General features: G+C 41.1%; 1 protein-coding gene across 1 annotated transcript in view; it reads left to right on the top strand.

Moving 5' to 3' along the window:
- Nucleotides 1-12,057: 12,057 nt before the first annotated feature.
- The window catches only part of LOC5563795, a 148,393-nt gene continuing 133,913 nt past the window's right edge, over nucleotides 12,058-26,537 (top strand). Inside the window, exons 1-2 of the mRNA XM_021846331.1 lie at nucleotides 12,058-12,198; nucleotides 12,809-13,035. Coding sequence (XP_021702023.1) covers nucleotides 12,998-13,035 — 38 coding nt within the window. The 5' untranslated portion in view covers nucleotides 12,058-12,198; nucleotides 12,809-12,997. The remainder of the gene's footprint in view (nucleotides 12,199-12,808; nucleotides 13,036-26,537) is intronic.

The raw sequence follows: 26,537 nt of genomic DNA on the forward strand, positions 1-26,537 counted from the left end.
TTCTCAAAGTTCTACTTCAATTAGCTTTTTCCAGATGTTCTAATCAAAGCGTAAGATAATTTTTTTTTTTAAGGCACTCTTTTTTTTAAGGTGCTCGTGGCCACTACTGTGCCGGAATCAGTTGATCTGTAGCTTCTTTACCGATACAGATCTATTTTAAACTTATCTATATTTACATCTACTTTCACTCTCTCCTACTTTTTCACTCTCACACCGAGCAGGTAGGAGAAAGCTCTGCTGTTAGTGAGGCTAGCTGCCTGCGAAAAGGGTCAGTTTGTCTCAGGCACCATCTGATACTGGCGGAGGATGGATGTGCTCCCCAATGCACGGTCCTCCGTGAGGCGTCTTCTGGTGGCTGGACGGGTTTTTTTGTGGAGGGGCTGGGAATCGAACCCATGACCTCCCGCTTATGAAGCGAAAGCGTAACCTCAAGGCTACAGACCCCCTAAAGATAAAAATTATTTGATTATTTAAAATGGCTCAATACACTTTACTTGTTGTATGTCTACTCTATTGTTTATCATTTCGTTTGGTTTTGTTCAGGTACTCTATTCGGCGATAATTTTTCTATTAGTTGCCCTCTCATGTAACCCTTTCCGGTTCCTTTTGTGATTACCCTTGCTATTTTGATTACAAATTTTCATTGCTTTTCATTGACAACCCTCTCATGGGACGCACTTTTTTTTATTACCCACTCACTCAGGAGACTAGATGTTGTTATTAGTAAGCCTCGCTGGTTTTGCTTAGTTACCCTCTCAGGGGACTAACGTTTTGAAGACTACCCTCTCTGGGGACTCACTTTTTATTGGATACCCTCACAGGGGACTCACTTCTTGTAGACTACCCTCTCAGGGGACTCACTTTTTATTGGATACCCTCTCAGGGGACTCGTTTCTATTACCTACTTTCTGAGGGGACTCACTTTATGAAGACTACCCTCTCAGGGGACTCACTTTTTATTGGATACCCTCTCAGGGGACTCGCTTCTATTACCTACCCTCTCAGGGGACTCACTTTATGAAGACTACTCTCTCAGGGGACTCACTTTTTTATTACCTACCCTCTCAGGGGACTCACTTTTTATTGGATACCCTCTCAGGGGACTCGCTTCTATTACCTACCCTCTCAGGGGACTCACTTTATGAAGACTACCCTCTCAGGGGACTCACTTTTTTATTACCTACCCTCTCAGGGGACTCACTTTTTATTGGATACCCTATCAGAGGACTCGTTTCTATTACCTACCCTCTCAGGGGACTCACTTTATGAAGACTACCCTCTCAGGGTACTCACTTTTTATTGGATACCCTCTCAGGGGACTCGTTTCTATTACCTACCCTCTCAGGGGACTTGCTTTATGAAGACTACTCTCTCAGGGGACTCTCTTTTTTATTACCTACCCTCTCAGGGGCTCTTTTTTTATTGGATACCCTCTCAGAAGACTCGTTTTTATTACCTACCCTCTCAGGGGACTCACTGTATGAAGACTACCCTCTCAGGGGACTTGCTTTAAATTACCTACCCTCTCAGGGGACTCACTTTTTGTAGACTACCCTCTCAGGGGAATCACTTTTTATTGGATTCCCTCTCAGGGGATTCGTTTTTATTACCTACCTCTCAAGGGACTCACTTTATGAAGACTACCCTCTCAGGGGACTTGCTTTTAATGACCTACCCTCTCAGGGGACTCACTTTTTTATTAGATACCCTCTCAGGGGACTCACTGTATGAAGACTACCCTCTCAGGGGACTTGCTATTAATTACCCTCTCAGGGGACTCACTTTTCGTAGACTACCCTCTCAGGGGACTCGTTTTTATTCTACCCTCTCAGGGGACTCACTTTTTGTAGACTACCCTCTCAGGGGACTCGTTTTTATTCTACCCTCTCAGGGGACTCACTTTATGAAGACTACCCTCTCAGGGGACTTGTTTTTAATTACCTACCCTCTCAGGGGACTCACTTTTTGTAGACTACCCTCTCACTTTTTATTGGATACCTTCTCAGGGGACTCGTTTCTATTACCTACCCTCTCAGGGGGCTCACTTTATGAAGACTACCCTCTCAGGGGACTCGTTTTTATTACCTACCCTCTCAGGGGACTCACTGTATGAAGACTACCCTATCTGGGGACTTGCTTTCAATTACCTACCCTCTCAGGGGACTCACTTATTGTAGAGAACCCTCTCAGGGGACTCACTTTTTATTGGATACCCTCTCAGGGGACTCGTTTTTATTACCTACCCTCTCAAGGGACTCACTTTATGAAGACTACCTTCTCAGGGGACTCGTTTTTATTACCTACCCTCTCAAGGGACTCGCTTTATAAAGACTACCCTCTCATGGGACTCACTTTTTATTACCTACCCTCAGGGGACTCACTTTTTATTGGATGCCCTCTCAGGGAACTCTTTTTATGAAGACTACCCTCTCAGGGGACTCACTTTATGAAGACTACCCTCTCAGGGGACTCACTTTTTATTACCTACTTTCTCAGGGGACTCGCTTTTCATCCTATTCTCTCAGGGGACTCACTTTCTGCAGACTACCCTCTCAGGGGACTCACTTCTTTATTAGATACCCTCTCAGGGAACTCGTTTTTATTACCTACCCTCTCAGGGGACTCACTTCTTGTAGCCTACTCTCTTAGGTGACTCGCTTTTTTTTTAGCCTCCCCTTTCAGGGGACTTGCTTTTTATTAGGAACCCTCACAAGGGATTCGGGTTTTTTATTAGTTACCCTAGCTGTTTTCATTAGTTACCCTCTCAAGGGACTTGGTTCTTTGAGTAACCACTCTCTCAAATGACTCGTTTTTCTTGTTAGGTAATCTATCAGGGAACTCACTTACTAGTCAACTACTTGGGCTCACTTTATCTACTAATCTACCATCTCAGGGGACTCGTTTTTTTTACCCTATCAGGTGACTTGTTTTTTTAGCTATGCTCTCAGGGCAGTCCCTTTTTGATGCACTGTCTACATACTCAGGAGATGCACATTTTATGAGCTACCATCTCATGGTTTTTATATTCTACATTCTCAGGGGACATGTTCTGAAACAGTTTCAACTTTTACAATATTTAGATTTCTTGAGACTTTTTTTTTAGTTTATAATCTCCTCTTCTTGGCATTACGTCTTCACTGGGACAGAGCCTGCTTCTCAACATAGAGTTCTTATGAGCACTTCCACAGTTATTAACTGAGAGCTTTCTTTGCCAAAGTTGTAATTTTTCGCATTCGTATATCGTGTGGCAGGTACGATGATACTCTATGCCCAGGGAAGTCAAGGAAATTTCCATTACGAAAAGATCCTGGACCTACTGGGAATCGAACCCAGGCACCTTTAACATGACTTTGTTTTGTAGCCGCGGACTGTAACCACTCGGCTAAGGAACCTACTTTTACAGATGTTATGATTTTGGCCTTTACTTTGACTGTTTCAATTTTTAGATGCATTCTTTGATACCACACTGGCCAAATAAGTGCTCAAAATTTCTTATTCACCAATTAGTAAATATATAAAGAGCATAATTGTTTATTTTTAAATATATTTTTTGACGTTCACTATAATTACTACTTTCATATTTAACTCGTATCCAAAGGTATTGATATCTTATAAATGCTTCATATTGATGAACTATATTATTAAAACCAAGAATACATACATTTTCTGCTTTCTTTTTTTCCTACTTCTTTTTCAACTTCATGTTATACTCACATTCCAATATAAAAGGATGCATAACATTGCATAAACACTGCTTGAACCAGTTTTGCTTCATAATGTATGTATTTCATCTTTATTTTTATTATTACCATTATATTTATATAAATCATTACGGCGTAAAAGTCACTTTTGCAGTTACGAGTAAAAAGTGACATATTTGCATAAAAATTCTTACGTCAGTAAATTAGGTACAATTCGTATTTTTCCATGGAAAATAATCAAATTGGCGCATGATGCAGTTTTGCGATTATGTGTACAACATATGTCATTTATGCAAATTATAGATCCTTTGACCAAGAACAACTGTTCCTTACATACCGAGGTGCTGATGTGGCTAGATCTTCCAGTTTTGATTTTTGACCCGCGTCTCCATACATTCAACGCTCTGTGTGTCACCTACCTTAGAATTATTATGCATCAATGGTTGCTATGCAACGATCACCTTTTTGTCGTTTCGTTACCGACGTTGGAACTCCATAAAAATCCACGCGTTTCTGCACTTGCAAATGAAAGATTGTTGAAGTATTTCTGTCCAAACTCATAACTCACTTCCAGTTCGGAAAAAGAAGCAGCATAAATTGTATATAAGGCGAGCAGCATAAATTGTAATAAGGCGATTCGGAACACTTGTTGATGTAATTCACACCAATTAAGGAAAACTATACCAATAAACGATTTAGCCACCCGCTCTTCTTGATACATTATTTGTTGTGGGAGCAGCTGCGCCATGTAGTGAACTGTCTTTTTCTCAGGCCAATTTTTCACACGGTTTCGGTAATACTTTTTATATTTCAAACACCAATGTTCACTCGTTTTACAGAAACACGTTTATTTTCCCCAAAACAAACCAACAAACTGACATCTGCTTTTCATACTCGGAAACAACTGCCTACTATGATCTGAATCAGTATCTTTTCTTCAACATCGAGCAAATCCTTATTAAATTTGAATTATTTTATTCCTTGCCTTTCACTATCCCTACAGTGACCTCAATATCCGATTGTTGTCCGGTCATTTGGTCGAAGTGTCCACTGTACATACAGGCAAGAAGCATGGTCTTACAGCAATACTGAGGTATTTTCATGAAGATTAAGCGGTCGCATGTCTAGTTTTACCTGATATTTATGTTTATCTCCAGATTCACCGGAAGTGACCTCAGAATCCGGGCAATGTTTGGCAATCTGGTCGAAGTGTACACCATATGAAAGAAGCACGTTCTTACAGCAATGCTTAGGCTATTTCATGAAGTTTGAGCAGTCGCATGCCTAGTTTTGAGCTTCATCCATATTTGTCTCCTGCTTCACCGGAAGTGGCCCTACAACCTTTTATATCCTGCAAATAAAAAAATAAAATAATATGTTAATCTGTCCACAGTCCAGGAAGTCTCCTCTTTCTGCGCTAACGGCAGCCAGTATTTATAGCTCAGAAATCCCGTAGGTACGAACAAATAAAAGGTACCAGAGTCATAAGGAATATCACTTGATATAGGTAGACATGACACAACCCAGCCTTGGCCATATGGTAAAGTTGACAATATTGAGAGTTGATGTCTTGTATTGGCTTTCTGAGTTGATTTCAGGACGTTCAAGTAGCCGCATATGTTGCTTCGGGTAAAATTTACATGTGTTCCTTAGCCTCGGCTCCTACCCGGAAAGTACTTCCGGAACCAGGTTCCGGCTTTCGACCCATGCAAGAGAATAAACTAAATAGTGCATTCTTGCCTTGGTCCGATACATAATGCCTAAAAATGGCTAAAACTTATCGTTAAACATTGGTTTCGTTGTCAAAGATGTAAAATATGTAACTAGGGAACACTTATTTCCGGTTGAAAAACATGTCCAGACCTGAACTTCCGGTTTGAAAGCCCCGCTCGCAGGAAGTCTAACTCATCCCATCGATCATAGTGAAAACCACATTTCGTTAAACTTATTTGTTCCTGAGCACCAGTCGATTGAAAATAAAAGGTCTGTCCCGGGGCTTTGAGGGTTAATGTTGCCAACGATACCACCACAAGGACCTTTTCTATGTGAGGTTGGGAAAAAGTGCCATTCTGATTTTATTTTAACACTCAGAACTACGCCTCATTGAAACATATTGAGCAATAATCAAACGGCATCTTAAGAAGGATGGAAGAGAAGCAAGCTCCATCGATTTTTTCAAGAAAATGTGGTCAGCAGTTCAAAAAGCAGTTCGAAAAGTTCCGAAAAAAGTTGTGCAGAATTTTATGGGAGGTATCAAAAGAAAAGTAAGAGCATTCTCCACCAATGCTCAATAAATGTTCAAATTTATGTGAATTTGATCGAAATTACGTTGATTTCCATGTATTTTAGGTAAACTCATGAATTTGTTCGAAAATAAACAGTTTACTGTAAAAAACACGTGTCCACTTTCTTAAATGAACAGTCCTTAACGCATGAATTATTTCAATTCATAGTAATCACCTGATTCTTTCTAGAGTTTCGCAATATAAAAAGAGAATGCAAAAACTATCATATAAACGGAAATCCAGCGTCAATTTGTTCACAGTACATAATGGGTCATACGCACGCAAAATATTGGCTTTTTTCTTGATAATGTTTGAAGACGGTATGACGCATTTAAAAGTGACAAGATATTGTGACAAATATGATATAACGGTAATGACATGTTAGGGATCATTCAAGTTTTATGTAACGTGAAATTTGTCATTTTTAGATCCCCTCCTTTCCCCACGTAACTGAATTAGTTTGGGAAATTTATAATTTTTGTATGGTTCTTAAAATTACAGAAGTTTCCAATTCCCCTGTTGCGTTACGTAATATTAACATAAATGTAAATAACAAATCGAGTTTGTTTCCAAATAAGTTAGATCTTAGCTCGTGAGTATCAAATAATTCCGGGAGTACATAATTAGAATTTTTTACGAATCTGGTAATATTTCGCCGTAAAAAATACCACTGATGATTCAGCACGATTCTCAAGATATTTCCATATTATTCTCACATGACTCTTGAATGTTCCCGACAAATTTCCTATAGGAATCTAACAGGATTCCCATTAGATTCACAAAGTATATCAACCGGATTCCCACAGAATTTCAATTGGATTTTACCAGGATGCTTACAGAAGCATCGCGGGATTCTCATAGGATTCTGTTTACTTTTTATGCAATATTTCCACAACATTTTCACAGTATTTCAACACAACTTACAGAATTTCCACAGTATTGCCACTAAAAGCCCAGGATTCTTACAGGAATTCTATGATTTCCATTTATATTCCATTCCAGTCCATTCCAGCATCTCCACTGGAATACCAGAACCCTCATTGGAATCCCAACATCCACGCAAGAAATCCAGGACCCATACTGTAAACCCAGGATCCACACTGGATTCTAAGAATCCTCGGATCTACACTGGAATCCGAGAATTCACACCGCAATCCTAGGATTTCACTGGAATTCCAGGATTAAATTTGAAAACCAAAGATCCATGTTCCAATCCCAGAATCCACATTGGAATCCCAAAGTGTACACTAGTATACACAGGAATCTCAAGATCCTCACTGGAATCTCAGGTTTTACAATTGAATCTCAATATCCTCACTAAAATATCAGGTTCCACACTGGAAATCCACGACCCACGTTACAATCCCACGATCCAAACTGCTTCACACTGGAGTCTCAATACTTCTTACTTTACTTTACTTTTGCTGGCTCTACGTCCTTCAACACATGACCTACGCCACAATGTTACGCCAATTAACTCGGTCCATGACTGCTAGCCTCCAGTTTCTCGATCGCCCCCCACTTCCAAGATCCTGCTCCACTTGGTCAAACCACCTAGCTCGTTGCGCACCCCTTTGTCTTGTACCGGCCGAATTTGAGGTGAACACAATTTTTGCGGGATTGTTGTCCGGCATTCTCACAACGTGTCCCGCCCATCGTACCCTTCCAGCTTTGGCTACTTTCTGGATACTGGGTTCACCGTAGAGTTGCGCAAGCTCGTGGTTCATCCTTCTCCTCCATACGCCGTTCTCACATACTCCGCCGAAGATCGTCCTAAGCACACGTCGTTCAAAAACTCCTAGCGCTTGCAGGTCCTCTTCGAGCATTGTCCACGTCTCATGCCCGTAGAGGACTACCGGTCTTATCAGCGTCTTGTACATGGTACACTTAGTACGGAAGTGAAGTTTACCAGACCGCAAGGTCTTGTGGAGTCAGTAGTAAGCATGACTTCCGGCAATGATACGTCTTCGAATTTCTCTGCTGCAGTTGTTATCCGACGTTATCAATGATCCGAGGTAGACAAATTCGTCCACCACCTCGAACTCATCCCCGTCGATCATCACACATCTGCCAATGCGAGCTCTATCGCGCTCGGTTCCTCCAGCCAGCAGATATTTCGTTTTCGGCGTATTTACCTTCTATCCAACCCGATCTGCTTCACGTTTCAGCCTGGTATACTGTTCAGAAACCACCTGGAACGTTCTTCCGACAATGTCCACGTCGTCAGCAAAGCAGATGAACTGGCTGGATTTATTGAAGATCGTGCCCCGCATGTGAAGTCCTGTGCGTGTTTCAAACGGGTCCGATAATGCACCCGATATCTTCACACAGCACTGTACACTATCCATCGTTCCTTTGATCAGTCTAGTCAGTTTCCCGGGAAAACCATTCTCGTCCATAATCTTCCATAGCTCTTCGCGATCGATGGTATCATAGGCCGCTTTGAAATCGATGAATAGGTGGTGCGTAGGGACTTGATATTCGCGACACTTTTGGAGGATCGGCCGCAACATAAAGATTTGGTCTGTCGTCGATCGCCCATCCACAAAACCGGCTTGATTACTTTCCACAAATCTGCTTGCCAGTGGCGATAGACGGCGGAAGATGATCTGGGAAAGCACTTTATAGGCTGCGTTAAGAATGGTGATCGCTCGATAGTTCTCACATTCTAACTTGTCACCCTTTTTGTATATTGGGTATTTTATTCCCTCCTTCCACTCCTCCGGTTGCTGTTCTGTATCCCAGATCCTGACTATCAATCGGTGCAGACAAGTGGCCACCTTTCCGGGCCCATTTTAATAAGTTCCGCTCCAATACCATCCTTTCCAGCTGCTTTGTTGTTCTTGAGCTGTTTGATAGCATCCTTTACTTCACCTATTGTGGGAGTTGGCACGTCTCCCTCATCCGCCGTACTGATGAAGCCATTCCTCCTGCTATCTTGATCTTCCTCCTCTGCACCGTTTAGGTGTTCATCGTAGTGCTGCTTCCACCTTTCAATCAACTCACGTTCGTCCGTCAAGATACCTCCATCCTTATCCCGGCACATTTCGGCTCGCGGCACAAAGCCTTTGCGGGATGCATTGAGTTTCTTGTAGAACTTACGCGTGTCTTGAGAACGATACAGCTGCTCCATCTCTTCGCACTCCAACTCTTCCAGGCGGCGCTTTATATCCCCGAATAGATGGGTTTGCTGTCTTCGCTTCTGTTTGTATCGTTCCACGTTTTGACGGGTTCCTTGCTGCAGCATCATCGCCCGCGCTGCATTCTTCTCGTCCAAAACCGTCCGACACTCCTCATCGAACCAACCGTTCCGTCGATTTTCTTCCACGAACCCAACGGCACCTTCCGCTGCGTTGTTAATGGCTGCTTTGAGACTACTCCAGTAGTCCTCAAGAGGGGCTTCGGTGAGCTCTCCCTCTTCCGGCAACGCAGCTTCAAGGCTTTGCGCGTAATCAGTTGCGACTTCGGGTAGCTTGAGTCGTTTCAGGTTGTACCGTGGCGGGCATCGGTACCGAATGGTGTTCACAACGGAGAGTCGTTGGCGCACTTTAATCGTCACTAGGTAGTGGTCCGAATCGATGTTTGCGCCGCGATAAGTTCTGACGTCGATAATGTCCGAGAAGTGTCTTCCATCAATCAAAACGTGGTCGATTTGCGATTCAGTTTGTTGGGGTGATCTTCAGGTGTACCGATACGGGAGGCTGTGCTGGAAGTAGGTACTACATATGGCCATGTTTTTGGAGGCGGCGAAATCAATCAGTCTAAGGCCGTTTTCGTTCGTAAGCTGGTGAGCGCTGAACTTCCCTATAATCGGTCTAAATTCCACCTCCTGGCCAACCTGAGCGTTGAGATCTCCGATAACGATTTCAACATCATGGCTTGAGCAGCCGTCGTATTCACGTTCCAGCTGCGCGTAGAAAGCGTCCTTATCGTCATCGTCACTTGCTAGATGAGGGCTGTGCACGTTGATTATGCTGATATTGAAGAAACGGCCTTTGATCCTCAACTTGCACATTCTGTTGTCGATTGGCCACCACCCAATCACGCGCCTCTGCATTTCGCCCATCACGATAAAAGCTGTGCCCAGCTCATGTCTGTTGCCGCAGCTCTGGTAGATGGTATAACCATCTCTATACGTATGTACCGTCGACCCTTTCCAGCAAACCTCCTGCAGCGCTACGATGTCGAACTTGCGGACCTTCAATAATTCGGAAAGAATGCGGGTACTTCCCAAGAAATTGAGAGACTTACAGTTCCATGATCCGAGTTTCCAATCGTTAGTCCGTTTTCGATGCCTGGGTCTATGCCGATTATTCCGGTACGAATTTACATTGTATGCTTCCTGTACTGATGTTTTTTACGGCTGGCTTGTAAGGCCTGCACCAACCCCCTGTCTCGCTGGAGGATCATCGTGCACAACACTGTTTAGAGTCCCACGCTGGCACTAGGACGATGATCAGCCGCTCCTAACATGGAGAACAGACGCTGTTTTGAGCCGCCCCTGACATGGAGAACAGACGCCCTGATAAGCTACACCCTCAGAAGAGAGGAGCCCCCTTCCCTGTCAGCATACGACCAAGGTCCCACCAGGGTTGGTTACCCGATCTTCCCTACGGTTACTCGTACCCCAGGCGGCAGGGGAGGTAGGGATTGGAGCTACTGGACAAGAGGCTGAGGACCACAAATGGGGTCTATTTTTTACCTGCAGGTACGCGAAGAAACAATGGTACGCATTGTCCAGTCATTTACCACCCATTTACTCCCATTTACCACTGGAGTCTCAATACACACACTATAATCACAAGATCCATACTGACAAATTACAATCCATAGTACAGTCTCAGTATACACACCGAAATACTGTGAACTCTTCATAACTCAAGCTAGGAAGGTATAGGAGTTATAGAAAACAAATAAATAGATTCCAAGGAGTCCCAGCATCCACACTAGAGTCCCATTCGACCTTTTGTCATTCGACCTTTTGTCATCCGACCTTTTGTCAAAGATTCGTCTAAAGAACTAAACTGGATGACCACTAGAGTTCCAGAATGCTGTAAATAACTGTGGAAGTGCTAAGGCAGCGTCCATTTATAACGTAACGCTAAAATTAAGAATTTTCGACCCATTACTCCCGTCGGTAACGCTTTTTGTATGGAAAAAATAGAAGTCTGCATGAGCTGTAATGCTTCAGCCTACTCCCCCCTTCCCCTAGAACGTTACGTAATTAAATAAAGAACACTAAGCTAAGAAGCAGGCTCTGTCCTAGTGAGGACGTAATGCCAAGAACAAGAAGAAGCTGAGTTGCACAATGTGTTACAAAATATGATAGAGAATGAGTACATACAGTTTGATTTTAGGTTAAAAAATAGATTTTGTTTTAATTCTGATAGGGCAAAAAAATATATGTTTAAATTTTTATAATTATTTTTAAATTTTGTTTTAATTTTTGTAAATTTAACTACTTACAAGCCAAAATCATAACATGGTTTGTTAGAGAAAAGTGCTAACTAAGGAACAATATCTGTTACAATCTGTAATAATCCGCAGAGTCAGATTTCTGGCGATCTATATTAGATTCATCCTACGATTTTGGATGCTTTACTCTTGGAGATTTAATGAAGAATGACTGAAAACTTCCATAGCTAAAAAACTATGGAAACGCCCATGGAGCATGATGATAGTATGAACTTATCTGAGGCGTGAAGCAAGGAAAATGCAGTACCAAAGATGGAAGAAATATTATTCACATACATTGAATTTTGACCACCTAATGAACACGTTCTTAACCATATCCAGATGATTCACTCTCGCGGAGGTTCGTCGCCACACGTTCACCAAGTCTCTGCGCGTACTTATTGCCGCTCCGCATGATTTGATTTTCGCACGCGCGAATCTCACTCACGGCACGACAATGTGCTCCCCACAGCTCCCCGATTCGCTCGCAATCTTTGTCTCTCTTCTCTCCCGTCGCTCTTCAAAGTGACTTAACCGCCAAAGGAGCGCGGTTTTTACTTTCGTCGCTATCCACCCGCGCGCGCGCCTTCGGTGAACTTTTGATTTCGTTAAAGCTCCCAAGAAGTGCTCGGCCGGAGATCAGTCGTACAGGAGACGTCGCAGCGTGAGCACGCGAATTTTACCACCAACAGTGGCGATCATCAACGATCGCCAACTCATAATCCCATAGTGCGGATCTTGCCGAGCCGTCTTTTGCTGTGAGTTTCGGGTTTCGTGTGGGGGATCCGAGAAAGGGTTTTTTACTCTGTGGGGATTGAAGATCCATCCGAATTTGTACACACATCTACGTGGACCGAACGGGGAAGACTTGAGAGTGTGTGCATTTTCGGCGAAGTGAAGAAGCTCGGAACAAGAAGGAGAAGACATCGCTTGGGAAAACCGACAGCTGAGCTAATTTTTCCATTCAGTTGGTCGCGATTAGTGACTTCGTGTAGATCCCGGTGTAGATCGGAGAAGCAGCTCTTTCGGGGCTTTCGAGGGATTACGTTTGTGCTAAAGATGTTTGATATTTATGCAAAATTACGACTGAATCTGCCGCGATGAGACAAAATCCCTGCCGCGCGTGAGTGGGAGTAACAGCAAAAGAAGAAGACAAGTGAAGCAACTAGCGTAGCGTTGTTCAGACGATAGTCGACGAATTCGTCTTAGGTGGTTGAGTTATGACCAGATTGGTAACTGTAGTGGAGCCAAAGAAGCTGTCCATTGTCTCTTCTCGGTGAACAGTGACCATTGTCCAAGACAATCGGATCTACAGCGTCTCTATTGTGTTTCGGGGGGAAATTAATTCTTCATTTTTCCAATCCATAGGATTTTAACGTTGAGAGGAGAAAGTGATTAATTGAATTTATTAGTGAGGAAGGAAGTGAAACGATCAATTCAAGTGGTAAACATACGGTGCGGTGTCCGAACGGAGAGTGAGGTGATTGATTTGAGCAATAGTGCAATCGGAAGAAAAGTGCATTTGAGAGGAAGAGGAGGACGAACAGCGGCTCTAAGATGACGAAGTGGAGGAACGCCAAGCTGCTAAGTCTAAGGTAAGCGCAACGCATTGGATAGGAAGTTTACCACAACGGGTGGCTCATGTGGTTCGGTACGCAACACGAAAGACTGGTTTGAGTGGATTTATCTGTTATCGCGACGTTTTAAAAATGTACAATGATGGGCAAGTTTAACATTATCGAAGGTGGAACTCGTTGGCTGCTGTTGGAAACAGAACAGGGAAATCAATTTTGATCGTTATCGGTTTTGTTCTAAGTATGACAAAGTACAAAACAATTTCTCTTCATTCGAATTCATTGTTGATATATATTCTAGACATAACATATTTTAGACATTTCTAGTTTAGCAAGAAAAATACGATACAGCCAACATGTTTGTCATGTTCTTTGTAGCCGCTTATTCCTTAATTCATGCCATAATATCAATAATTTTTGGTAACCAGTTTACTTCATCAAACCTCTTAACGCTTCTTTACATTTCAAGAGGTTAGATGTTTCACTTAAGGTGAAGATGAATCGAAGCCAAACCTCAAATTTTCAAGAGCACGGATCTGGAGAACCAAATATCCGTTTAACCTGAAAACTTAATCGATTGGTCACACGCTGGTGGTGACCAATCGATTAGGTTTTCAGCTCAAACGGGTGTTCGGTTCTCCAAAGTTGTGCTCTTGAAAATTTGAGGTTTGGCTTCGATGCATCTTCACCTTAATTTTATTGTCTACGATTCTTCATCTACAGTCCACAGTTCTTTCTTCAGATCACCCCTGTGATGTTCTGAAAAGCTGTATACACTCAAAAAGATAAATAAAACATTGACATTTATAATCGTTCCATGGGTTGCCTAATTGTCACAATTTAAGGCCTAGAGGCTTGCAACATCAAAGAAAGCATATATTTTCAGAAAAAAAACAATTGTTACATGGTCGGCGTTAAATCAGAGTGGACCAAGTACAAAACTTAGTAAAATTGGATTATTACGTCCTTAAATGCAGAATTACTCTATCTCTATTTCACTTTGATCAGATTTGATGAATGTTGAAAACTGGGAGAGTTATGTAATAAATTTACTATAGATGATCAATAAATATCGATAAAAGTGTGCAGTCAGAGTGGACCAAGTGCTTGTTACCATATCAGCGAAAATGGCCAGCGCGCTGACGAATGCGAGGAAACGAAAAACATTTCAAGAGATTTAGCAGATTTTTCGACATCGAATGATTCTTAATTCGATGCATTTGGTTTTGAGTTTCAACCATTTACAATATTTAGATGGGTGGTCAGAAATTGCAACATTTTCTGTGCAGACAGAGTGGACCAAGTCTTGAAAAACAATAAACTGATTAATTATTGTAGTTTTTGAGTAAATTTCAGAGTCCAATAGAAGCTTTTGGTAGTTCTATGGTGTATGTATGTAATATGCTAGAACCCGCCCTTTGGACCAGTATATTTTGGTCGGTGCTCCAGATTCTCACTTGGTCCACTCTGACTGAACACATATTTGAATATTTCTGACCTGCGAAACCTTAATTTCTAATCTATCATAATGCCACTGATTTCGGTATTGACAATATGGATTATTGAAGAATTTACGATACTGGTGTCGAAGAGTCTTGATAATCTGCTTATCTTAGAGATATGCACTCAGTTTGACCATGCAAGCATTGAATGATTGATATTTTCCTAGAAATTGTTCAGTCAGAGTGAACCAACTCACTGAACGTCGGTCTTAAGTTCAGTCAGAGAAGACCAAGTACAGATAGCCCATCGAAAAATCGTTCTATCAGAGGTTTGGATTATGATTTTTATGATTATCACTTCACATTATATTGTTTGAAAGTAACACAAAGATGTGTAGAAATATTGAACCAAAATTTAAACGAGTTCAATAAATACAAATCGTTAGACTTTAATCCCATTTTTCTCAAAATATGAAAAATGTCACTTGGTCCACTCTGACTTAACGCCGACCACATAACAACAGAAAATTTATAAAAATCTGGTCATCAAGAAAATCGATTGGAAATATAGGATCGGTTAAAGGGTTACTAAAAAATGTTCCGCAGACCAAAAACCTTTCAAAAAACGTGGACTAACTCATTGTCCCTACAAATTTTAAACCCATCAACTGCCGTTTTACGCATAATTGTCCCATGTTACTTTTTGTGCATTTCAACTTGTTGTCATCTAACAGTTTATTTTTACGTATAGTTTTAGAAAACACTTACCAAAAATAAACTTTGTTCGGAAACTAAATGAAAAGCAAGCCAAGTCAATTTGTCCCATTGTTGAATTTCCACGCATAACTGTCCCACTATAAAATTCGCTGCGCTAATCTTGAACAAAATATTCAGTTCCAGAAGTTTTTCAATGAATTTCAGTTGAATTTTCAAGGTCAACAACATTTTTTTCAATTTTTTTTTAACCGTTGTCATCGATTAGAAATTCATCGTAATTTTGGATTCATCACGAGGAGTACTGAAATAATCCCATTTGAAGAATCAGTAACCACTTTAATTTCGAGTCCATGGTGTGCGACAAATAAATTTCATTATTTAGCAAACCAAGTCCAAATTATTTTTATTTCGACCGTTTTTGGATGACTTGGCCATATGCTGGGTTGGTTCGAATATCAGGTCACTGGTGGAAGTGGCCATTATATTGGCGAATCTGAAACCTGGCTTGCGACATATCAATTTTCATGAATTTGCAAATCAAGTCTGCAGGTGGTTCAAATGTATTTGAATGACTTGAGCACACGTCGAATCGTTCTGAATTCCCGGGAAATGGCCTCTAAACTGTCGGTTCTGAAACCTAGCTGGCAACATCAAACTTCATAAATTCACAAATCAAGGCTAGAGAAGAGTTACTCAAAGGTTCCTGGATGACTTGATAACATGCCAGGATGTTTTGGATACCCTGTTCCCCAGAGGAAGTGGCCATTATATTGGCGGTTTTGAGACCTATCTTGCGACATATCAAACTTGATGAAGTCGAGAAGAAGTCACTGGCCACATACTGGGTTATACCGCATAGTTGGCTCTTCGGTGTAAGTTGCATATATGTTGGTGGTTCTAAAAATTAATTTGCGATGTATCAGATCTCATGATATGTATTAAGCATAAGCATAAGCATAAACATAGATGACCGAACAATTCGTAGTTGCTACTCCGTGGTTGACCAGAACAATCGAAGTTGAACAGAGATTTAATGAATGAAGGATTAGCTTACCATTCTCAATGTGCACAAATCGAGAGCTCAAAATTCAAAAGTCAATAATGGTTGTTGACATGGAAAGGATATTGGGTTAGTGGGATAAGGTAGAGATCTGGGAGTCACCAATGTTTGGTGATGCGATTCATGATATAATAAAATAATCGGATTCGCGAAATAATTCAATAACCGCATTGTACGTCGAACAAGTGTTCGTCACTCGCCCAGGCAGGAGCAAGCGACACGATCAATAGATCAAACACTACTAACGGACCACGTATTTTTTCACTACTGTACTACCGACGCGCGACATGTTTGATCCTGCCCTCATCGCACTTAAGCCTTCATTAGGTGCCTTAACATAGTCTAGAGGATATACGTCCTCTACATTTGGTACAATCTATACGTAAGGACGGTCATCTACACAGTATGCTTAGCACATAATTGATCACTACTCTCAGTGGGACTGTTATGCGTAGAAATTCACCAAAAACCCCGTATTTCTAGTCATAACAGTCCCACTTTTAAATTCGTAGCTCAATTTACTTTATTCCCAAATAATAGAGATGGTCGGGTCTCGGGTTTGAAAATTGTAAATTTTTCGGATTCGGGTTCGGGTCGGGTTTGGAGGCTACAAAACTATCGGGTACGGGTCGGGTTCGGGCTTACAAAAAGTCGGGTTTGAGTCGGGTTTAGGTCGGGTTTGGTGAGAATTGTGAACAGAGTAACAACCTAAAAGCTTCCCTATGCATCAGAAATAATGAATTTACCATCTTTTCAAACTCGGGTTTTATTCGGGTTTTTCTTACAAAAAAATTTCGGGTTTCGGGTCGGGTTCGGGTTTACACAGCAAAATTTTTTCGAGTTCGGGTCACGTCCGGGTTTGCTTTTCAATTATTGTCTCGGGTTCGGGTCGGGTCCGGGTTTGAAGAAATAAAATAAGTCGGATACGGGCATTGGCGTAAATAGGGAGGGGCCAAGGTCGAACTTTTGCTCTGCTTTACTATGATTGGATATTAATAAATTCATGAGCAAAATACCTTCCATCCTGTTTTCTTCAAACAACTGTTATCGTACGAATTTGCTGACGACAGCTTTATTTGAATACAAAAAAAACTTCAATCCTTCAATATGATAGCCAAGCAGCTTTAGGATTTAAAGTTTTTACCTATAATAAAATAGATATTATTCAATCCTATGTACAAATTCTGGTTTCGAGAGGTTTATAGAAATGAATCGTCTGCTACAGAAATGCTGAGCAACAATAATCCATATTTTCAAACTAGCAAGCATTTTTTTTTTCAAAGGCTTGGGTGATATATTTAAATCTTTATCTTGTTTTATAACTTTGCAACCATCTAGTTCAAATCAAATTGGAAAGATAAATCCTGATTATAATCTGCTTTTAAATCCTTGTATTCTATTCGAGATCAATAGGATTGGCTTGAATACGTCATCTTGGCAATATAAAACGAAAACATAGATTTTTAAATAATTGTTTACTATTTTTCCATAAAAATAACATTTGGTATCTAAGAAAGTTGATCAGTCGGTTTTGGACAATTTTTAGGTTTTGATCTAACTATGTATGAAAGTGCGCCACAAATATTATCGAAACAAGCATTGTTAAGTTATCTCAATCCTTTACGACTTTTATCTCTCATGAGAAGGGGCCGTGGCCCCCCTCAAGTCTGATGGCTATTTACGCCCATGGATACGGGTCGGGTTCGGGTTTGAAAAATGTGAAACCCGACCATCACTACCAAATAATACAAACTCTTGACTATAATAAACACGCTATTCGGTATACTATTGTGAAGATTTTAATTTAATTTACTACACACCTGGTGACTACGAGGCCTAAATGTGTTCAAATCTTTAAACGCGTTTTTCTTGATTGCATATTTTGGAACATGGGACAATTATGCGTAGAACGGCAGTATAAGGCGCATAATTGGAGCGTGGAGTATCATGAATATTTACATGATATGTCATTTAAACTGTCATGTAATCTAACAGGTTTGACGGGGTTGGTGGTCTGATGGCTACCGCTTCTGCTTCATATGCAGAAGGTCATGGGTTCAATCCCAGGCCCGTCCCTTTCCTCGTACTTTGTAGTTGTATATCTCTCACTTGCTTCTATCTTCCATTCTAAATATATCCCACTCATACTATTCGTTCATAGCAAACGCTAGAACCAGAGACGAACAAGAAACCGTTTCCCTAACGCTTCCTACTTCCACGCGTACGCCTTTCTTACGCCTGATACATAGGCAGTCTGCTAACCACAAAAGCAAACCTCTCTGCCATGCCTTTCCCCCAATCCATACACTCCCGCATGAACTGACGTGGATGCAGTGGAATATACGGTCTACGTGGGAGCCAGTTCAATGCATCATCAATTCCTCCCCCTTCCCCTCATTGGTCTGCATTCTGACGTGGCAGGTGCCATTGTTGCCTAAAAATAGAAGATCACCAGCACTTATACACTGAGGATGCCTGTTAGTCCCAAGCAGTCATTCGGTTGGTTCCTTGTGTAAGTGCAGCTGATCTAGCGATACTGGAGTGCATCCACGGGCGGCCAATCAAGCTCAAGCTCAAGCTCAAGCTCAATTATATGTCATGTAATCTAACAGGTTCGAGGGCCTTCCTTAGCCGAGAGGTTAGAGTCCGTGGCTACAAAGCAAAGCCATGCTGAAGGTGTCTGGGTTCGATTCCCGGTCGGTCCAGGATCTTTTCGTGACGGAAATTTCCTTGACTTTCCTGGGCATAGAGTATCATCGTACCTGCCACACGATATACGAATGCGAAAATGGCAACTTTGGCAAAAAAAGCTCTCAGTTAATAACTGTGGAAGTGCTCATTGAACATTAAGCTGAGAAGCTGGCTCTGTCCCAGTGAGGACGTAATGCAAAGAAGAAGAAGAATCTAGCAGGATCCTGTGTGATTACATAACATATAACACATTTTTACATGATTTCAGACTTAAATTTACATGACGTCATGTTTGCATCGCATAAATGAAATATACATGATATGTAATCTTCATTACTTTTAACTGTGTGTGTAAAAATATTATCCAAAAATTTCAAGAGTAAAAAAGTTGATAAGTGACTTAACGTCGACTATATGATGACTGCTAAAACTTTCGTAAGCTGAAGAGAACTTAGTACACAGTTCGAACGAAACGTGTAAATTTCTGAGACATATTATGCACATAATTGGAGCGTGGAATATCATGCATATTTACATGATATGTCAAGTAAACTTCAATTATATGTCATGTAATCGAGCAGGATTCTGTGTGATTACATGACATGTAACACATTTTTACATGATTTCAGGCTTAAATTTACATGATGTCATGTTTACATTGCAAACATGAAGTGTACATGACGTGTAATCTTCATTATTTTTAACTTCTTCTTCTTCTTCTTTCTGGCGTTACGTCCCCACTGGGACAGAGCCTGCTTTTCAGCTTAGTGTTCTTATGAGCACTTCCACAGTTATTAACTGAGAGCTTACTATGCCAATGACCATTTTTGCATGCGTATATCGTGTGGCAGGTTCGAAGATACTCTATGCCCTGGGAAGTCGAGAAAATTTCCAACCCGAAAAGATTCTCGACTGGTGGGATTCGAACCCACGACCCTCAGCTTGGTCTTGCTGAATAGCTGCGCGTTTACCGTCACGGCTATCTGGGCCCCTAACTGTGTATCTTATTAGAACCAAGTGCTACAATGAACAGAAGAAGCGCAAAATTTCGTTAGAACTTCAAACGGCCATGTCACCCGAAACCCAATCAACTCGAATCCATCCGTTTTTTGCCTTCGCCATTCTGTAACCTTCGAGTCAAATCAGTCGGCAGGAATTAAACCATTATTAATCCAATTGGATGGTCAGATCAATGATCAATGTCTCTTGTTCCGACCAATCAAAGAATTGCTCCCCGGCCATCATGTGAAATCGATAGGCTTGTCTACGTGAACCGAATCGGTAAAAATGCTTCATATTTCACGCTATATTCTGGCATCCAGCTGCATAGCCTCTCAAACCACCTCGGAAGCTGGCATTTGATACCTCCGTGAAGATTGCTTGCAACAGAGATCAGTATTGCGAAAGGATCAATTCAACGTACAATGTCACAGCACAGCACTTCTGTTAGCCGGCTTGAGAGAGAAAACGCCACTGCCAACTGGTTTTGTGGACTGCACACCGCCAGCAGGGAGATTGGTTCCGGCCTGACTGACTCGCGGCTTGACCTCGACCAGCACAAAATGCAAAAGTTTTTGGTTCGATTTCGAGCCTTTTCGAATGCTGCTGAGTTACTTGCTGAGGTTGCGGTCGATTTCCTTCTCGGGGTGCCGTGCAGAGTTTTCCAAACCATTATTCAATTTGAGCAGTTGGACGCGCGATCCGGCGATCGTGAGTGCGGTTTTACCAGATATGGACACTGAGGCAGATCGCTGTTTTCGACGGATAAAACCTTTAGTATTCTAAATGACCATCCTAAAGGTTTAATACATAATTAATACAAATTAATACAAAAATTATGAAAACAATTATCTAATGAATTTCCGGCTCTAACAGAAAGTAAAGAATGAAGTATTGCACAAAATTTCGTTTTTATCCCGCGAAAACAAGATGGGATAAATATCCCCGAAGATCAAGTCTTACCAGTCATTTTCAATCAAATGTCATACAGCGCCGTCTACGTCAATGATAGACCATAAGTGTCTTTGAAATAAATGTCAAAACTGCCTCAACAAACAACATTGTAGAATATAGTTTTTTTTTGCTAGAATTCTCCTAACCAAAGGAAAAATTGAGCTTGATCAGTTATAACTTATCTAGATTGAACCCCAAAGACTAAACATGTAGTACAAATTATTCCAATTTATTTTGTCGAAGCCATCAATCCTCTATGATGCATATCTTCTTGAGGTTTTGGTCGTCGAAGACAGCGTTCTGCCCAGTGTAACATGGTTACTTCGCGGACAGCGGTGTTATAAGGTTCGACGCGACGACGCTACCCGAACTGATTAATAATGCATGAGCATTTGTTTTTGTTAAATGTGTGTTACTCGAGTTTTGCTGGTTAGACTCGTGCCCAACATGATGTAGCCCCGGTGGGGGTGTTTTGTTGGCAACATGGCAATACTGGTTATTATGTGGCGCGCAGACACGGGGCCCTAAATGTGTGAGCATAACTGGAGCTCATAATCGCTCGTGTATCGATTTCGTTACTACATCGGGCGGCGATGTTTGACACATGGCTGTTAACTTTTATGTGTGTTCAACACGGAGTGATTCAACACTTCACCTTGATTCGTGATTGAATCATGGATCATAGCATTTCGAAAACATGTGAAAGGGTTGAGCACTGAGATTTGAATCTGGGCTGAAAATAATCGATGATAAAATGAAGATTGCTCTTGAAGGGGTGTAATCGCTACCTCTTCCGATTGTTACACCATCCAACTCATTCAGTAATCCATCATTCACGAAAAAATAAAATTGAAATCATGGATCGTGCAAGCCCCCAATCATACCTACTTGAAATGTATCAATTTTCCACAACTCGATTGCATAACCAATTTTCATCCTTCAGTCGGCGCCGATCATTTCTCTTGCATGTTCGTATAGGGAGCCGATGCCGGTTATGGACCCTTTGCGTATTATGGACCCCCTAGAGAAAAACATAAAATTAACACTCAAAGCAACTTTATTCCTATGAAAATCCACCGGGGGAACTTCGATTACATTGTTAGTCAGCAGTTTCAGGCAAAATATTTGGTTTGAGACGCATAAATATAGATATTTGAACAGTTTTGTGAATGAAACCACACAAGAGGGTCCATAATACGCATTTCCAGGTGGGTCCATAATAGGCTCGTCGGCAGCGAGCCGGATTGCATGGGAATCAAATGGAGGGTCCATAATACGCAACGTCAAATTTGTAAACAATCCTATTATGGACCCCGGGAGGGTCCATAATAGGCATTCGGACAACAGTTTTTCAAATGCATATTTCGCTGGAAAAATCGAATGATTTTGTATGTTTCATAGACGTATTATGAAGTAAAGACATTGAATTTGTTGTTAGACTCCACAAAACGTATATGCGTCTGAGATATCATTGCGGAAAAGCGTCTAGAATGAATTTCAGCTACTAAGGGGTCCATTACTAGCATTGAAACCCTAACTAGCGGATAACGTGTGCTGCTTAACCAAATTGGTTCGGTATCTGGATTATTACACCTGATTTGACTACCACGAAAAGGGTCTTCACAGCAGCAAAAAAAATCTCTCAATGGAACCACTCGATTGCATTGAGTAACTTCCGTATCGCCGCAGTGCTCCTCCTGCTCCAATCAACGAGACAAAAATCTTCAAAACATCGAGCCCCCATTCCCATGGGTGGCAAATCGACTTCATAGCAGGTACCCTAGTATGCTAGTAGCTATGCTTCAATTGGCAGCTTTGGAGGCTGTGAGACCGTCTCACAAGATGCTCCAACAAAGTGAAGATGATAATAAAATGCCGACCGCATGGTGAGTGGCGTTGGTGGTGGCGGCGGCGGTGGCAGCAGTAGACAACAGGCCATAACGACATACAGCAAGAGCAGCACCTGATTGCTGCTGACTTGTTGGTGGAATATCTCGCATATTGGACGACGACCGGCACAATAACAGACCCGCAGAAACGACTCGAAAGGGTTGCATAAGGTGCCTGTCGAAGCGGTCGAGAGCCAATAGCCTTCTGTTACTCATAGTTATCTACTGTGAGACAAAGCTGGGGGAGTTGTTTTATGCTTTTCCATTTTTCTTTGCGATTGTGTTAAGAGCGCATTATATGTGCAAATGACATGAAGTATCTCCCAGGGAGGGAGTTCCAGAAGCTTTTTCAAAATTCCATTCTGACAAATTAACACGGTACTTTTTTTGCACAGAATTTGGAATTATCACGTTTTTTTTACTTATTTACACGGATTTTGGAATTAACATGGCTTCTTTTTCTTATTTACACGGATTTCTGAATTAACACGGTACTTTTTCCACGGATTCCTGAATTAGTACGGTTTTTTTTGCGCGGAATTTTTTTGCACGGCACGGGGAACCGTGTAAAAAAGACCTTAGTGCATTTAAATTATTATTTGGATCCATTAGAAAAAACTTAATCCAATAAAAATTTGATTAGTAAATTTTACACCTACACCTATTGGCCGATCATCCCTGGCATTCCGAAGAGGAATTGGCCGCCGAAGCAGGGATCCTTCAACCGAAAGGATTGCCCTTGTCATCTGCTGTCCGTGATCGGACAACTTTTGAAGACGATTTTGAACAAACGTTCAGTTTTATCGTCATAAGTAAAAAAATTGTGCTTCTTCTCTTCAAAATGTCAAAATGTGGGCTTCGTGGCCGCGCGGTTAGTGTTACCAAGCATTTAGCCGCATCGTGTCAAGAGGTGTGGGTTCGATTCCCGCTTCAGTCCGGAAAACTTTTCGTCAGGAAGGTTTTTCGACAGTGCCATTGGGCGTTGCATGCTAGTCCGTTGTCTAGTGTGGTGCTTCCTTCAAAGGGCAAATCGTCCACTGGAAGCATTAACGTGTAGGTGTCTTTTAAAAAAAAAAATGTTTGAAAAGAAGTTCGCGATCTTTGAGAGTTTCCGGCAAAACGCGACAGTCTCTTTTCTTTGTGATTTGGAAGGAGACCTTGTATCCCCTAATGGAGTTCAAGATCTCCTGCCTAAATCCCCCAAATTCGGAACAACTGACCACGATAGGCGGCACTTTTTGCTTTCTCACATGAATCGAAGAGCCTTGGCTAGAAGTTGCTTCGATTTGGTGTTTAGAGCATCGAACTGATTGCTCATTTCGATGCAATTATCAACATTATCCATTTCACCCTTGGAAGAAAGTTCACATTCCTGAGAAAGGTCCTTTCTTCCATTTTTTCCACGTTTAGTGACAGTTTTAAATCCCACTTTTTTGTTAGGAAGTTGTGAATTCAGAGATTCACCCTTCCTTTTGTTTGTTGTTGATACCATGTTTAGTGAATAAACGAAAGAAGACGTGACCTTCGAGAGGTTTTTTCCCAAGACGGTGTCCAAGTAGGATTACCACCGATAGCTTTCGCCAACGGATCCAACGAAAAATCGAAGGCACGGGTCCAAACAAGGATCGTAAAGGGATCAATAGTACAAAAAATAATACTGAAAAGTACTGTTTTAGTAGCACTGAAAAGTACCATTTTTAATTTTAGCACTGAAAAGCACTGTTTTATTGCTTTAGGTAGTTTTTAAAGAAAAACTTCCAAGAGCAGAGAGAAATCGTGTATGCACAGCACGAAGGTACGATGCGCACTGTTCCTGATAAATCTAAACACAAGACTTATTATTTCTAATGTCTGCTACGTTTGCTGGCATGGAATTTCATAAGAACAAACATAATTTCACTGAAACATAGGTCAATAAACTCTCAGAATCATGAAAAAAAATGATCACCTCTTGAGAGTGGTCTGCGCAGATTCCTTGACATAATTGTTAAAAAAAAAGTTGACAGGGTTCTCGAAGAACTCTTGACATGACTTTAACGGCAGGATTCTCACCGAATATCAAACATAATTCCATAAACTTCTAACGAGGACTTCCATCGAATTCAACAAGTAATTTTTTATAACTCTGGAAAATCACAATCTTAGGTAAGCATTTGATAGAATCTCAGAAGAATTTGTAATATATTTATGAGCATATATCTTTTGAGAGTGCTTCGTGAAGCCCAAGCAGGACAGTTCGGTTTTGCGTCGTCCGATAGATTTGGTTCACGGTTTCGCGCGTGTTTTCGTCTCCAAAGATTTTTTTTCTGTTTTGGAGCGTCTTGCTGGGTAGGTATTTGGAAGGCACAAGCAAGACGGTTTGTTTTCGGGACGCCAAGAAGTTTTGCTGTCAGTATCAGCTTTGTGTTCAGTCGAGGATGGATTACCAACTGGTGAGTTCGTTTCATGCTTGTGATAACACATATTTTCTTGAAAGCGTAACTTTTAAGTAATTTTAAAACAAACTTTGTATGGTTCGTCACTACAAGTGTCGCATTATGCTTTTTTCTTATACAATTTCAATATACATATATTTGTCTCTTTTTGACACTATTAAAAATTATCTTTTGAATTGTTCGACATTGTGAATGTTGACGTATTTTTTAAAACTTCTACCATATCGAGACAAAATGCACAGTAATACTTATATGTAATTTTCAAACAAACTATGTGTAGTTCGTCACTACAAGTGTCGGCATTCTTCCTGTTTCATATAATTTAAAATATATACATGTAATTTTCAGTTTTCGCCATTAATAAAAACATCTTTTGAATTGTGCGACATTATATATGTTGACGTATTTTTTAAAGCTTTTACCAAAAATTCTCGAGACAAAAATACAACACTAGCTTTAAATATGAGTCGTATATTTCCCCCTTGTCCATGGATCGCATCATCGACCAGAGGTGACTCCCAGATCTTTTCCTCCCTCAATAATAAACACCCTTCCCGTGGTGATTGTGGAGATGCAGAGGTATTCTCGGTCTCTAGAAGCAACAATCATTACACCCTAACATTCCTTCCCCTTCCCAACTGACTGTAAGGACTTGGCCGGCGCCGTTATTGATCAATAATATTAGATCTGCTAAAATTGCACTTCGAGAGTAAGCGGAAACTCCCATCCCTTATTCATTTGGATCGTAGTGCAATTCTTACCAGTTCCGATCAATCACGGAGTAGCAACCATTGACATGTACAGTCAGTCTATGCTATGCTATGCTATTTATGAGCATGTATCTTTTGAAATCCTGGCACAATTCTTATAAAATCCTGGACAAAATTCTCACTTAATTCCACCAAGGTTTCCGCTAAAACTTTATCAGGATATTCACGCATTCTGGGACGTGATCTTAAAATCAAATGCTAGGAAAGGTTTTAAGTATGATTCTTATAATTTTCACAGAATACAATAATCTTGGGATGGATTCATCAACATATCCTAAGCAATATTATTGCATGATTTCGAAAGAGACTTTCACTATATCCAGCGGGATGTTTAGCAGCAATTTGTTTTCTCTAAAAGATATTTTATTTATTCGCTGACATTTTGTCAGATTTCATGTCAATATTTGTGCATATGGCCATGCAAAATTGTATCTGATATTTGGCCCGCGGTTCAAAAAGGTTGGGCAGGCCTGGATACAGAGAAATATTGTCTATTTACGGCGAATTTTTGTACACTGCTTCTGGATAATCGTTCTCTCTTCCTACAACATTGTGTGGGGCCGTTT

The sequence above is a fragment of the Aedes aegypti genome, chromosome 2 (assembly GCF_002204515.2).
Source record: "Aedes aegypti strain LVP_AGWG chromosome 2, AaegL5.0 Primary Assembly, whole genome shotgun sequence".
NCBI classification, from domain to species: domain Eukaryota; kingdom Metazoa; phylum Arthropoda; class Insecta; order Diptera; family Culicidae; genus Aedes; species Aedes aegypti.